The sequence below is a fragment of the Nannospalax galili genome, unplaced genomic scaffold (assembly GCF_000622305.1).
Source record: "Nannospalax galili isolate Female #2095 unplaced genomic scaffold, S.galili_v1.0 scaffold440, whole genome shotgun sequence".
Lineage (NCBI taxonomy): Eukaryota > Metazoa > Chordata > Mammalia > Rodentia > Spalacidae > Nannospalax > Nannospalax galili.
The window spans coordinates 847,744-862,450 of record NW_008347189.1 but is presented as its reverse complement, the minus strand read 5'-3'; the positions used below and the strand labels follow the sequence as shown (position 1 = coordinate 862,450).

The following is a 14,707-nucleotide window of genomic DNA, read 5'->3' as shown; positions in this document are numbered from 1 at the left end:
CAAGGTTAATGTTAGAGTGCAGCAAAGATGAGTTGCAGAGAAGATCACATTATCTCAGACATATAAGGTTCGAATCTGTGGCTTTTGTGTCATTAATAGCATGCAAATCAAATCAGCATTTTTCCCTGAATCCTAAATCAGATGTATCCTTCTATGCACAAATGTAGTCAAAGTCATAAATTAAACAATAGAAAACTACTTTTTACTCAGCATTCTGCAACTCTTAGTGTTAGCCACTGACAGCTAATTTTCTTCTTGATTATAAGAGGAAGAAGAGAAATACCATGTTTGGAAGACTGATGTTTGTTTACAAAGTCTCACCACTTTAATATTTAATAATTTCAAAATTAGTTTTATTATAAAATAATGAATGCTTGCTGTTTAAAAATTTAAATAATTCTCAATTCTACAGCTTTGAAAGTTTAAAATCTACTGCAGTTCTACCTTTCAGGGAATTTGCTGCTAAAATTACAAACTCAGCTTGCAATTTTTTCTATGTATACACTAACATATAATACTTAGAGGACAAAGAATACTCCTTAAAGCATGTCTAGTTTTTAAAGATATATTTAATTTCTAATGAATGATAATGTTTCTTTGAATATTTAATATTTAATTTATGGTCCATTGTATTTAAAAGTATAGAAACTATATTAAATAGAAATAATACTGTAAAGTTAAATAACCATATTAAATAATGACATTTTGCATTTTAAACACAATATTAAAGAAAAATACAATGTAAAAGCATTAGTTGTCCTTGGGTTATAGCAATAAGAATGGATTTTTAGGCTTTCTTCAACCTTCCTTGACTCTTCAAGATCTTCCAGAATGAACATTTTTTTTATGAAAGAAAATATAAATTTCTAAAAAACACAAAATTATATCAATAAAAATATGAACTTCCAATTTTTATGATGTCTAAGAGGTTATTTCAAAAAGAAGGGAGTTATATAGATTACTGTCTATCACTGCCATCAGAGGCCAACAGAGAGCAGTGGGTGTAGTGGGGATCAGACATATTTACATATAAATTGTTTTGCACAAACACAAAGAATCAGCTGGCAGTGAAGGCATCACTGAGAAACATATTGAAATTTGCTTTCAAAGCATATAGAAGAGTTTATATGCATGTAATCTAAGTTGCTTAAAACAATATTTTCAAACAAGACAGAGTATGTACTTCTGTTAAAGACAAAACGCAGGAGAGATTCTTGAGTGCTTGCAACAACCCATGCAGGGGAGAAGAGGGCTGTTCTGAGCCTTCAAACACAGCAGCAAGTACCAAAAAGCCTTGCTCCTTGGAACAAGGATTCAGTTTTGGTGAGGTAGGAAGGTCTAAACAGATTTACTATTTATAGAAGTCTGGCTGTCCTCAACTTTTCCTCATCAATTAGCATGTGACTTTTGCTTTGAACAGAACAGAATTGTGACACAAACTCCTTCATGTTTTTAAGAGGATTTGCCTATAGAAATTGGATCAAATCTGCTACACCTTCCCCATTGAATAGCTATACCCATGAGAACAAAGACTCTGGAATTCAACATAATTTCTTGCCACTGGGGAGGGGAAAGCACCTCATTTGGGCATGTCTTCCCTGCTCAATGTGCTACAAGCTCCATCCCCTCATCATATTATCAGATGTGAATACAAGGTCCTTTTAAGAAAAAAAAAGATAATTTGATATCTCCATCTGAATTTGTGTTCAAAGACACAAAACACAGAAATATAAAATCCATCAACAGTGTGTTATTCTATCATTGATTAATTTACGTTTCAGTGTCTAGGGATTGGATACATCATTTGATTGGATACATCAAAGACAAGGATAATTCCATTTTCTCCCTTTTTTAACAAAGAAAAATTACGTGTTGATTTCAAGGCTATTCAGAACATTGCTGCTCACTGATTCGCCAGTAATCCTAATGGGGAGGCTGCATAGCTCCTGTAGTTTACATGGCTGCAGCTTCCTGTAGATGCTCAAACACTAACACCTATGCACCCGTGGTCTCCATGGATAGAAATCAAACGACCTTGGTATTTTACAGAGGAAGCTGACAGTGGGGCGAAACTGGATGAAACTACCACAGCACACTTCGGAGCTCCCCTCAGAGACAATCATTTCCCTCAGGAGCTACGAAGGCTTTTAACTCATATTTCCATAATCCTTAGTGTTCCTGTGGAACCTCCATGCAGAATAATTTCTGTTTATATTTCTGACTTCCCCAGATCCTGGGAACTCTCAAGGTCGTGGTGCGCCTTATTCATCTTTTTATGATACAGGCAAACGAGATATTAAGAAGCTATTAGTACATCCAGGATTTAACAAGGTCATTAACCAAAGCTAATTTCTGAAGTATGGTATATAAAGAAGACTGGAGAGTTTGTTTTGTTTTTATTTTTCATACGATTCAATTTTGGTTGAAATTTTACTACTGGCAGTATTTCCAGTTAGAATCTACTAACACAAAAACTGGAGGATGTGGAGATAATCTGGAAGAAATTAAAGTTGTCTGGGGGCTTTAGAACCTCAATCCATAAAAGCAAACATGGAAAATAGAAAAGGATGACAGTGTCCCAGGGTGGCCGCTCTCCGCTCCAGCAGGTCTCCTCACTTCCCTCGAGGACAGACGAAGGGCCTGGCTTATGCCACCAGTCAGGTGCCAGGACTAAAGCAAGCCGAAAAGTAGGCACGTGGAAGGACATTGCCAGAGGGGGGCATGTCTTAGGCTACATTCTGTGAGGGAACTGAGAATAAGTGATTAAAGAAACCAGCTGACCAGGGCCATCTCCCCATTTTCCATCAACCTTGAACTATTAGACGCATTAAAACCTTGGAAAATAACCCAGCATCCTCAGCGTGGACCACAGAGGCAAGGAAGCCCCGCCCCAGCCTGCAAGACAGAGAAAGGGCCCCAGATGAGTTTCTTCTCATCTCTGTCTGACCATTCTGACTCCTGTCACGTAAGGACAAAGAAATGAAAAGGTGTATGGGAGTGAATAAATCTACAAGAAAGGAAGACCCTCTCTGCCTAAGTATGTTTCAGCTCTGCCAAGACGAAGATGCAGGAAGGAAAATGAAAAATATCCCTGTCAGTGACAGCCTTGTTTGAAAGCTTGCTGGTCCTTAGGCTCAGTGCTCAGAGGAGCTGGAAAGTGGGGGAGAGGTAGAAAGGATGCCCTCACTGACCCTCATGTTTCAGATCTCTCCAGCTTCCCTGTCTCCTCAAGTTTGCAACCCTGAGGGAACTTGGTGGGGCGGATGGGAGCGGCCCCAGTGCAGCCGTCCCAAAGCAGAAGACTTTAAAAGCAATTTGTTTTGTCATGGGTCAAGACTGAGTTCAAAGGAAAAAAAGAAGTAATTTTCTTAAAATATACATTTATAGTCCAGACAGAAGCTGCTATATGAGAAGCTTCTAGAAATTTTACAGATAGCAGAAGTTAACAGAGGTCAACAGAGTTAATTGTTTATGAGGTCCCCCTTGCTCGCTTTAGAAACAAACCCATTTTCTTTTCTTTCCTGGTCCATGGGCGATGTGCACACAGGTGCAGCCAGTGGGGCCTGCACCAGCACTCAGGCCCTGGCCAGACCTGCAGGCCCCTGTGTCACAGCCAGAGTGAGCTGGGCAGACCACTAGTAATGAGGTCCAGCTGCACTGACTGATAGGCTAATGTCCCATGTCATGTCCTTCACTTTCATGCCTCTAGCTAGGGTCTTTCAATCTGAACAGATGTACTGAAAGGTAAATGCTGTTCCAAGCTAGTCTGAACAAACAGTGACAGTCACTTTACATCAGAGAATCCCTGTGCTAAGGGCCTCCTGCAAATGTAAGCAATCAGCCTGGCATTTCCTCTGCTGCCAGGAGAGAAGAGACAGGCTCTGGGGCCACTAATTTGCTGGAAGGAGCTGCCACACCCCAAATGGAAAAGCCTTCGCTTCTTACCCGGGCACAGGTCACCTTGGCACACTGTCCCATCTGGCAGGTCACTTGGCCCTGGTCACACATGCAGAACTCACAAGCTGAGCCCTTCCACATTTCATCCTGGTACCGCATGATTCCATTAGATGAGCAGCTTGGGACAGGAGACACACATTCTTCACAGCACTGCCCATGATGCCGGGCCCTACTCTGACCCTGGGAAAATAGGGAAGGGTAGGGTAAGGGCAGTCATCAGGAGACAGTGGAAATATCTCAGCCAATACAGAAACACCAACAGTGTATAACACAACCCCTCCTGACCCAGGAGGACAGTTAACCCTTCTGCCAAGGGAGCAGACCTTCTATATCTTTGTATAACATTTTGCATGTTATAAAACTTTTGATTCTCTTAAAGGACACACTAGACTAAGAAATGCATTTCTTAAATGGCCCAGAATCAAGATTAGAAAATTGAACTACATGCTCTCAAATACCTTTTCACATCTCAGTGGCGGGCAGTCCTGTTTGTGACACCTGACCTCTCCCTGGTCACATGTGCACAAGGTACAGGCATCTTCTTTCCACTGCTCTCCATGCTGAGAAAGAAAGGAGGAAGGGCACATCAAGCGCCGCACACACAGGCACATACTTTCTCATTACAATTTTCTTTTTAACACAATTACATCAAAAGTACTCCTGAGAAGTGAAATCATATAGGTAGAAATGGTCTCTAAGAAAAAAGTCAATAAATACCCAAAGGAAACTCTGGATAGGTTTTCAATGGATTCTATGGAAGTAATCTGCCAAGGGTCACAGCATGTAGAGGCCCTGGGAACACGGAGATGAACAGGAATGCCCTGTTGGCTGGCTCCACTATGGGCATCCCATAGGTCTTCTTTGCCAGAAGATTCTGACATAGCCTCATTTTCTCAACTTCCCTTGTACCTAGGGAATGGACATTGTTCTGGGTTTGCTCAGAGAGTGGACATCAAAGAAAGGAATTTTTTCCACTTCTTTCTTCTATCAGCTAGTAGCAATGAGTGTATAGGAATGAGCACCTGGCACTAACAACGTCACCTGAGGGCATGAAGGGGCAAGAGAAGGCAAACACCCACATGACCACAACAGAGACCTGAACTGACCAACCTGCAACTCCCTATTCAGGACATCTTGTCATCTGTGATGATGATATTGTTTTAGTCATTTTAGGGGGAATGTCTGACACTTGCAGTGCCACACATTTTAATAGTTATAAAATTAGCCTCTTGAAGGAAATCTAGCATAAGCCTGTCCAACAATATCATTGAGGCTGCATAGAAGGCTGCGGTGTTGGAGAACGTATACAATACATGCCTGCATCCTTTCCCCATTGGTTAGTTCATCCAGATTGCAAGAGAACCATCTAGAATTGCCGAGAGGCTGATTCCAGATTCTCTACTGACAGTCATAATCCCAATGTCGAAATAGTCTAGCCTTTCTTAGAGTGGCTAGTAGGCAAGAAAAGAAACTGGGTTTATTTTTAATAAGTTTTCTGCTTTAGAATAATATGATCTTTTCATACATCTGGGCACTCCCAGACAGAGCATTCATTCATTCATTCATTCATTCATTTGTTCATTCGTTTGGTTTGTCAAACTCCTCTTTACTTGGTACCTAGTACAGAAACGATGCAATAGCAGAAACTGCTTTAATAGTACTGCTAAGCTTGTAGTTTCCTCCACCTCCAGCTTCTCACCTACCTGACGAGTCTCCCCTGCCACCCCTAGGCTTACTCCCAGGGTAAGATGGGATAGGGCTGTCCCTGGATATTAGTGCACAAAATCCAGTCAAAGAGGAAGACAGACCCGAAGCTTAAAAGCTGAGTGTAAACAGCCAGTCAGCAATGGATAGCCCTTTTTTACTCAGTATGCATGTGAACAGTAAGTTTCCCCAATGTTCATGAACCAGTTTCTGCTTGCCAGCACATTCTTTAATATTTCTAATCTCTTTCAACTTGATTTTTTTTCATAAAGGCTTTTTATGTGTAAAGAAAAAGCCATTTATGTACTGGGTTACTAATCTTCACAATGAATCTGATAAGGAGGTTGAGAGATTTGGTGGTTGGAAAGCCTGGGGCAGATGTGTGAGAACATATGTCAGAACACCCACACAGTGTACACCAAAGGTTACCTCGTATACGTGGCCAGCTGCAGAGCAGGATCTGGCAGAGCACTGTGGGCAGCATTTTCCAGGGACTCGGACTACAATTTCATCCTGACATCCAAAGAAAGAACAACCCATCAAAAGAAAGGTATTAATAAAATCTACATCAGTAGGAAAATCTAATTCACAGCCAACTCAACCACACAACTCAAGCATCCCTACCAGCAATTTCCTATCCTTTAGCACTTATTTGTAACCTAGGGATATGATGAGAATCAGTACTTAGAAGGTCAGTGTGAACCTTAGGAAGTTTGTGTATGTCGTGTCATCTATGAAGAACAAATAAAAACAAAAACGACAATAACAATGATTTTTTTTTGGCCAGGCACCATTCTAAGTGTTTGTCATAACTCTGTGTGGTAGACTATCTTATTCCAGCCTTAAATGGAATAGTAAAAAATAGAGAAATCATGCCTAAGGTTATATGAATGACTAGCAATGGCAAATGGCTGAAATAAAACTTTCCAGTGTTGGGGCTGGACAGTTGGCTCAGTGGTTAAAAGCATTGGCTGCTCTTGCAGAGGCGAGATTCAATTCCCATCACCAACATGGCAGTTAACAACCATCAGTAACCCTGGTTCCAGAGGATCTGATATCCTCTTCTGACCTCCAAAAACACTGCAGGACAGGGCTGCACCTACCTACATACAGGCAATAGACTCATTCACAAGAAATAAAAATAATAAATAAAAAAATTAAAAACAACTTTCAAGTGTCAACCATATTAACATTTAAGAACACCTGTACTCCTCTTGACTTACATCTAAACTCGAAGACAAAGGTACCCCTTCTTTGATTGGCTATTTCTCTATTTTCGTATCTTTATATTAACTCATATTTTATATAAGTGCATTAGGGGAGTCCTTAACATGACAAAGAATGAATTATCCTTTGGAAGTCTGAGAACAAGCCAGTGTAGAGAAACATGACAGAGATCAAATGCCTAAAGAACCAACCTCAACTGCCCTTTCTCTACATTCTCAGGTCTACAACTACAACCCCTATGCCAGAAAATTAGGGTACTTATCTGTGTTGCCCTACAAGAGTTCTCAAAGCAACAGTGTCCTTCTTAATGACAAGGAGTCCGCTTCCCCCTGACTACGGCAGCAGTCTTCAATGGCAGGAAGGAGGACTAATAAAAGGGAAGTGAAGGGTGAGAATAGACTAAGAAGTGGTAGGTCTATGCAGACAATAGAAACCTCCAGAACAGCTACTTCCACTTCCTCCCATAAGAAGCAGAGATAGGCTTGACTGTCATAGTTATTCTGATACTCATTTGGAAAAAACAAAGTCCAGAACACCTGAGACAGAAGGGGCAGGGGTCATGTGACCTTAACTTTCCATAGAAAGTTCCAGTCAGATGCTTCCATGGTCACTTAATCCAGTTACATATTAACATCTGGATTCATGCTTCACTATCTGATGAGTTTACTGCAATACGTGAACCACTGGAATTAAACCAGTAACTATTTTCTTGTTTGAGATATCATTTCTTTATTATTCTGTATGCAGAGTATTATGATGATTGATGCTCAATAGAATGTGGCAACTAGGCAGTGAAATCACTGAGCATTTCTTGACTTCAGGATTCTGAAATGAAATTTTGGTTGCAGAAGGAGAGCGGAGGCATACCTGAAGCCCCCACTGTTGAGTGACTTTACTGCAGTAAAGAACTAAGCCTTGAACAGTTCCCAAATCTTAAATAGGAAGAGCTAGCTCCATATCTCTTCTTTTAAAGATTTGTTTTATTATTTATGCATATATGTACATGTCTATGTGTGTGCATGCACATATGTGTGCTGGTACCCACAGAAGCCAGAAGAGGGCTTCAAATTTCCTGGAGCTGGACTTATAAGCAGTTGTAAGTTGCTCAATGTGGGTGCTGGGAACCAAACTCATGTTATCTACAAAAGCAGCAAGTGCTCTTAACCAATGAGCCATCTCTCCAATCCGCCATCCCCTTGTGTCAGTCTATCTTAAGCAACATGGGATAGACACATCTACAACAAAGGCTTTTGTATGTTGTTCTGGCTTTCAGGTGTACAGATCCACCCAAATACAAGGCATAATTAGGACCAACAAATTCTGAACTGTGAACTCTGTCCATCTTACCACCTATTTATTTATTATTTTATGTGTATTCATGTATTGCCTGCATGTATGTAAGTGCACCTGTGTTGTGCAATGCCCAAGGAGGACAGAAGAAGGCATCAGATACTCTGGAACTGGAGTTACTGATGGTTGTTAGCCACCATATGGGTGCCGGGATTCAAACCTGGATCTTCTGCAATTATAGTCAGTGCTCTTAACTGTTGAGCCATCTCTCCAGCCCCCTTACCACCTATTTTTGTAAACTGTTTTACTGGATTATGACGACACCCCTACCCTCACATACCAGCCATGGCTGCTTTTGTGCTGCAGTGGCAGAGGTGAGCAGTTAGTCGACCTGTATTGCACACAAAGCTGAAACCACCTTTTTCAGAAAGAAGCCCAGTTCTAACATGATCTCCTCAGTAATCACAAGGATTCAGTACTAGAAAATATGATTAATATGATTACATTTGGGATGGTTGAATTATCAGGAAGGCTATATTCAATTATGGTTGTCCTTAAATAAAAATACTTGTGATAATGAGGCTTATAGTATATTAAAGCTGACAGCTCTTGACAGAATACCTTCCTACCACAAAACCTTGGAGGATATGGACGGAAAGGAGACTCTACCACCAAAAAAGTAGAACTGACAGGCATGTTCCCGCCACTGTCATCAAGTTCCACCAACTATGAGACACTGTGTGCCCTTCTCTTGCTGTGCAAAGACGCACAAATCATCTCCTACTAACTCTCACCCTTCCCAGATCAGAGTTCAGCCTTCACACACTGCTATGTGAAGCAGGCAGAGTGCCAGATCGGATTCTCACCTCTTACAATATCTTTCTTTCTACATTTAGTCAGAATCCATAACGTCAACAGCACAACAAAATGAGGGGGAAATGCATGTGTTAAAGAGGTATAGAAAGTGATATAAATGGGGGCTGGAGAGATGGCTCAGCAGTTAAGAACACTGACTGTTCTTGCAGAAGCCCCAGATTCAAATCCCGGCACCCAGCCTCTTCTGTCTTCTGAGGGCATTGCATGTCATGGATGCACTTACTTACATGCAGGCATAACACTCATACACATAAAATAAAAATAATAAATAAAATTTAAAAATAAAAATTAGAAAAGAAAGTGATAAAAATAAAACTGGGTGCTTAAACATAAAAATCACAATCAGAGAAAGAAATGGGAAAGGCCCTTGCAACAGGGCACACCAGGGATGACAGTTCTTGTTTCCTGTGTTCAGAATGTAAGTGGGCTGAACATGGGCAAAGATCTGATCTCAGTATAACTATACTTATCAGAGCTCTGGGCTAAGGATATGCCATTTCCTAGCACCTGGCCATGGATCCAAGAGGAGAAAGAGACAGGACAGGTCACTATACCTGCAGTTTCCAGGCAGTGGGTGTGGAAAGATTTTTCTTAAACAAGAATAAAAAAATGATGTGAGAAGAAAACCCTGAAAAATGAGCTGTAAGAGAGGAAAAATGCAATCTATTCATGTCGGACCCCAAATGTTATTGAGAGCTGGTCACTCTACAATAAACAAAAGAGAACCATGTAAATTTATTTAAGTTTTCATTGACACAGAAGTCTTTATAAGGAAATGAAGACCCAAAGAGACAAACTTGAATGACTCACTTTGTTTTGTTTCTTTTCTTTTCTTTTGTTTGTTTTTCTTGTGCTGGAGATTGAACCCAGAGCTTCAAGCATCCTAAGTAAGATCTGTAGTACTGAACTACACCCAGCCTTGAATGAGTTTTATAGATTTGATGAGGAGTGAATGCCCATGGGGAAGTACAAGAGAGCAGAAGTCATGATAATAATAAACTGGGAGAATGAAGCAAGGGCTGTTGGTTTACTTTCTGCTCTGGGTCGCTGGGTCTTCAGTACTGAGAATAGTAAAATAAACTCAAGAAGTTATCTCCAAAGCCAAGGAAAGACATAATAGATTATGAGAACATGATTGATAAAGAGAATAGCAACCTGAGTCATACATGTTTCTAAGGAAATGAGAAAAATTAGAACAGAGGTGATTAATCAGCACCAAAGGGGGGGGGGTACATTTCAAATACTGGTATACAGTCTGAAAGGGTTCTATATTCCAGGATAATATGAGAAGTGATATATACATATAAGGCTTCGTCTCTCGACAATGATCATAACTATCCTGATCATTGCCACCAACTTGCCCACTAGTGACCCTCACATGTATCCCAAGCCCCATTGAATAGCATCATCCAGATAGTCTGCCAAGCACATATGCTGGCACTGATGTTGGACATGTCAATAGGTTTTGAGAAAGGCTGCATACATTCTGGTAGATGGTGGCCCACATTTATTTAGGTTAGCATAAAAATGACATCCTCCTTTCTCAAGATGTAGACATCCACCTATCTTGCTGCAACCCAAGACACATTCTGTCCTTAAGTCCCCCGTGAACTCCATTGTGTGTGAATGTGAACCTATCTGCTTCATTTTCAGTCTCACAGCCGCTTGTATCTTTGGCAGACAGCTCTCACACATGGGAAACAAGTTTTTCCAAACAGTATTTCACCTAGAAATGTCCTAGAAGATGTTTGAATAGCATCCTACAAGAATGTATCATGGCAACACTAGCTGTATATTATGGGATAGAAAGGGCACACATTACCAGAGAACTAGAAAATCACCTTGGTCCTTGGGTGAGAGGAACTGAGGTTAGAGATGTCGCCCCTACAGCACCTTCCCATACAGAACCAAACATGAGACCAGAAGATAGTTAAGGTAATAAAAGCAGAGCACAGGGAAAGGATTGCATGCCTTCCAACAAGGGTCAAGGCAGGAGAACACACAGACCTCAGACTTCTCTATAACAGTACAACCCCAAATTCAGTGAAAATGATCTCTGTCACTCTAAATTTTAGGCTCCAAATTGTCTTTTAATGTATATAGACAACAAGAAAATAATTCTCAAGTATTAGAGACTCAGAGGACATACTAATCATTTTCTTCATAAAAATTATTCAAAAATTAAGTTCAAATTGCTCAGATAAATCAATAATAAGAAACTGTGATGTTAAAAATGGTGAACCAAAAATCTGATCATTGACAGGGTACTTGTCAAGCAGGCTTGAGGCCCTAAGTTGAATCCCCAAGAGCACACTAAATAAGCTAGTAAGCAAATAAATAAATAAATAAGTGATGGTAATATCATCAGGAACAATTCTCATCAGGCTGCACAGATCCTCTCAGTGAGCCCAGATAAAGGTGACTGGGGATATGGTTCAGTTCACAAAGCACTTGAACAAAAGTTGAGGACAGGCAACTTCAGTATGAAATCAATCCTTCATTACGGGAACAACTCATCATTTGAACCCAAACATTTTTACTATGGATTATCACCAATTTTAATGATACAAATATGCAAAGGTCCCTATTTGTCTGTCAGGAATGGAATAAATTATCAAACAAAGAAATACTAGATTAGGAATTTTTGCTTTCTTCCTTTCCAAGCTTGTCTTAAGGAGCACAAACTCCTGTTATAACTAAAACAAAACAAATCAGCCTTGTGTTACAAGTCATAGACATTCTTAAAGAGAGGACTGTTGCAGAGATCAAGCCTTAGAAACTGCATTTCTAGTGATGAACTTGTCCTTTTCTTACACTCGAAGAACTAAGGCATGTAAAAATGCTTTCAGTCGCTCTTCATTATGTTAGCAAATATTATTTCTGTAATTATTATGCCTAAATACTATATGGCTCATTTTGCAAGCAAGGTAGCATAATGATTAGAAACACGAGTCAGACACATCTTCTGAGGTTCTAGTGTAAACCTGCTGAGTAAGAAATACTAACACTTGCTAACCGTGGTATCTCGAGCAAGTTATTTACCCTCCCCACACCCCTGTTTCATCAGACATAAAATGAAGAAGATAATAATTGCTCCTACTCTAGGGCTGTTATAAGAATTACAAAACCCTTAAAGTTAACGACTGATGCATGTCAAACACCTGAACTGTGATGGTGGTGGTAGCAGTGGCAGTGGTAATGGCAACTGTGCAGGTACAGGCAGGATAAGGTGTTATATCAACAACACCAGTCCTATGGCACTCCTCTGTAGCACTGAAACATCCAATATTTCATAGTGATATTGAATCAATATAATTAGTTCTAAATGATCTGTGGGTTTTCAAATATATATATAGTGATGGCAAAAATGAAGACAATGAGACAAAAGTGGCTGAGATTATCTACAACACAAGCATTGTACCAAATTCCACTTTTTTGCATTATTGTACCTATTGATTTAAACTATGAATGAATACTCTGAATGAAGCAAGAATTTGTGGCTAATGTTTTCACAGGAGAAACAGTCCTTCCAATTATTCCAGTGTCTGCCCCCCTAAAATGCGTGTGTGGCTGAGTATTTTAAGAGTTAAAGCAGAAGAGCCCCAACAGGCCTCCCTTTTTCTCCCTCTTCTTTATTGTAAGGGCAGCAAACTGCCCAATTGCCCTTACTACGCAAGAAGAATGAACTCCCATATGCATTAGTGCTCAACATGACAGCTCCATCCAATCCAAGAGCAGGGGGCGGGATCCCACGCAGCTCCAAGATGCTCACCTGTGATCTCAAGCTAGGACAAGTCTTAGTGATCAATTGGGAGCTGAGCCATGAGTATAGTTGTTGGGGTAACCCAGTCTTCAATTAGATACATTTCGCTTGATTTGGCATTTAGCATTTCTTGTCTAATTGCCTTTCATCTGCCTTTAAAAATATTGCCCAATTGTCACAATATGCCTTGTTATTGATTTTGTTTTATTTGACAGAAAGTGCTGCTCTGTATCAACTAAATCTTGGTTTCCAGCTTTTCCACAGATCAAAAATGAGCTATTTTTCCACTGGAGGCAAAACTCCTTTCACAGTTATCTGTCAACATCCATGGAACATCCTTAGGAGCCTCTGGAAGAGTTTTTTTTTTTTTTTTTTTTTTTTTTTAAAAACCTATACAATCCCATGAAGAGCACATTTATTTGTAATTGATTTTCTCTTCCAGATTTGTGTGAGCAGCCTAATGTTTTGAAAATCAGTTTCAAACGAAGAACAAGAGCCCACTATCTAAACATCCCCAGAGAAAATCTTTTGGTAATTTGAATCATTATCCTATAAGAATTAAATTATGTACAACTGGATAAACATATTCAAAGATGTGTATGTGTCTTTAAAGAGTAGACTGCACCTATATGCGGGAGAAAAAGTAAGGAACTTGATCATATTGCCATGTTTTCCAGATGTTTAGCTCGACGTTTTTGGAACATCTGCATTTCAAGCCAGAGGCTTCCTTATGCAGACCCTCAAGGCTCAGTTTCATTGCACAATTTGCCTAAATAGCTGGTAATTAGACATATCTGTATCTTCTAGGAGGAAAAGAAACATCTCCAATATTGTCTCCAAAAGTATAAGGAGAATGAAAAAGCCCTGGCTTCTTGTTTCTAGTACTTCTGGGACTGCAGGACAGTATCTCAGAAGACTCCAAATTCTTGGCCATTAGTACCCTGTGAAAAGTCCACTCAAACATTATCCTCCTTACCTGGTTACAAAACAGAGGCTGACATTGAGCTGAGAAGCACTGGATGATCCCATTTCTGCATACACACTTGGCACAGTGGCTCAGCCTCCAGTCCTCTCCATCCTGAAACACTTGGCCCTCATAGGAACAGGGTTCTGGAAGGTCCAAGGCATAGAGTTATGTTAGGAGGCAGAATGCGTGTACTGACTCAGGGACCACAGTACACAGGAGGAAGCCCTATCCAGGGCTCAATGCTCTGCAATTGCTACTTGGTATCTCTGAAACTGGTCAGTTAGTGAAGTAGAGGTTTAGAGCCTTAGCTCACCCATGGGCCAGTCTCCTGCTGACTTCCCGAGATATATTCTCAGTTGCCCACTCCCCAATCCTTTCTACCCAATCAGGAAACTTAGTGCTAGGGAAGTAATGTGTCCTATGTATCATATCTCAAGGTGAGGCCCAGGGTGTCTGGGAGCAGGTCCACTCACCCTTGAGCACCTCCAAGCCCCAGGAAGCAAATACAAAACACAGTATGTTCACAGAGATTCCATGGAGTGCAAAGCAAACGCTTCCTCTTGCATTTTGAACCAGAGATGCATTTCTACCAGTTAGGTGGTTGCTGCTAGCTGATGCTCTATCTCTTGAGGCAAAATGTTTTCAATACGTCTTTCTTATAGGGGACCAATGAGAAACCCTCTTAAGATCTAAGAGTGAATTCCACAAACTCAGCACGTTCCCCCACACTATCCCCACTCCATCACTTATATATTCTCACATGCAGGGAATTTGACCCAAAGCAGGTTACAGTGATAGTATCAGCTGGTGGGTAAGTTCTGAAGTGCATAAAGCAAGCATCCTACATTCATCATTTCCTGAGCACACTTTAAATCCCTGGTCTCGTTCTCTAGTGCAAAAAACTGTCAGGGATGGAATACCAG

At 40.5% G+C, this 14,707-nt stretch overlaps 1 protein-coding gene across 1 annotated transcript in view; it reads right to left on the bottom strand.

The window, feature by feature from the left end:
• The window catches only part of Fras1 (Fraser extracellular matrix complex subunit 1), a 442,676-nt gene that overhangs the window by 243,444 nt on the left and 184,525 nt on the right, over nt 1-14,707 (bottom strand). Inside the window, exons 6-9 of the mRNA XM_008843691.3 lie at nt 13,794-13,927; nt 6,091-6,174; nt 4,416-4,517; nt 3,946-4,137 (exon numbers count right to left, since the gene is read on the bottom strand). Of these exons, the coding sequence (XP_008841913.1) occupies nt 3,946-4,137; nt 4,416-4,517; nt 6,091-6,174; nt 13,794-13,927 (512 nt within the window). The remainder of the gene's footprint in view (nt 1-3,945; nt 4,138-4,415; nt 4,518-6,090; nt 6,175-13,793; nt 13,928-14,707) is intronic.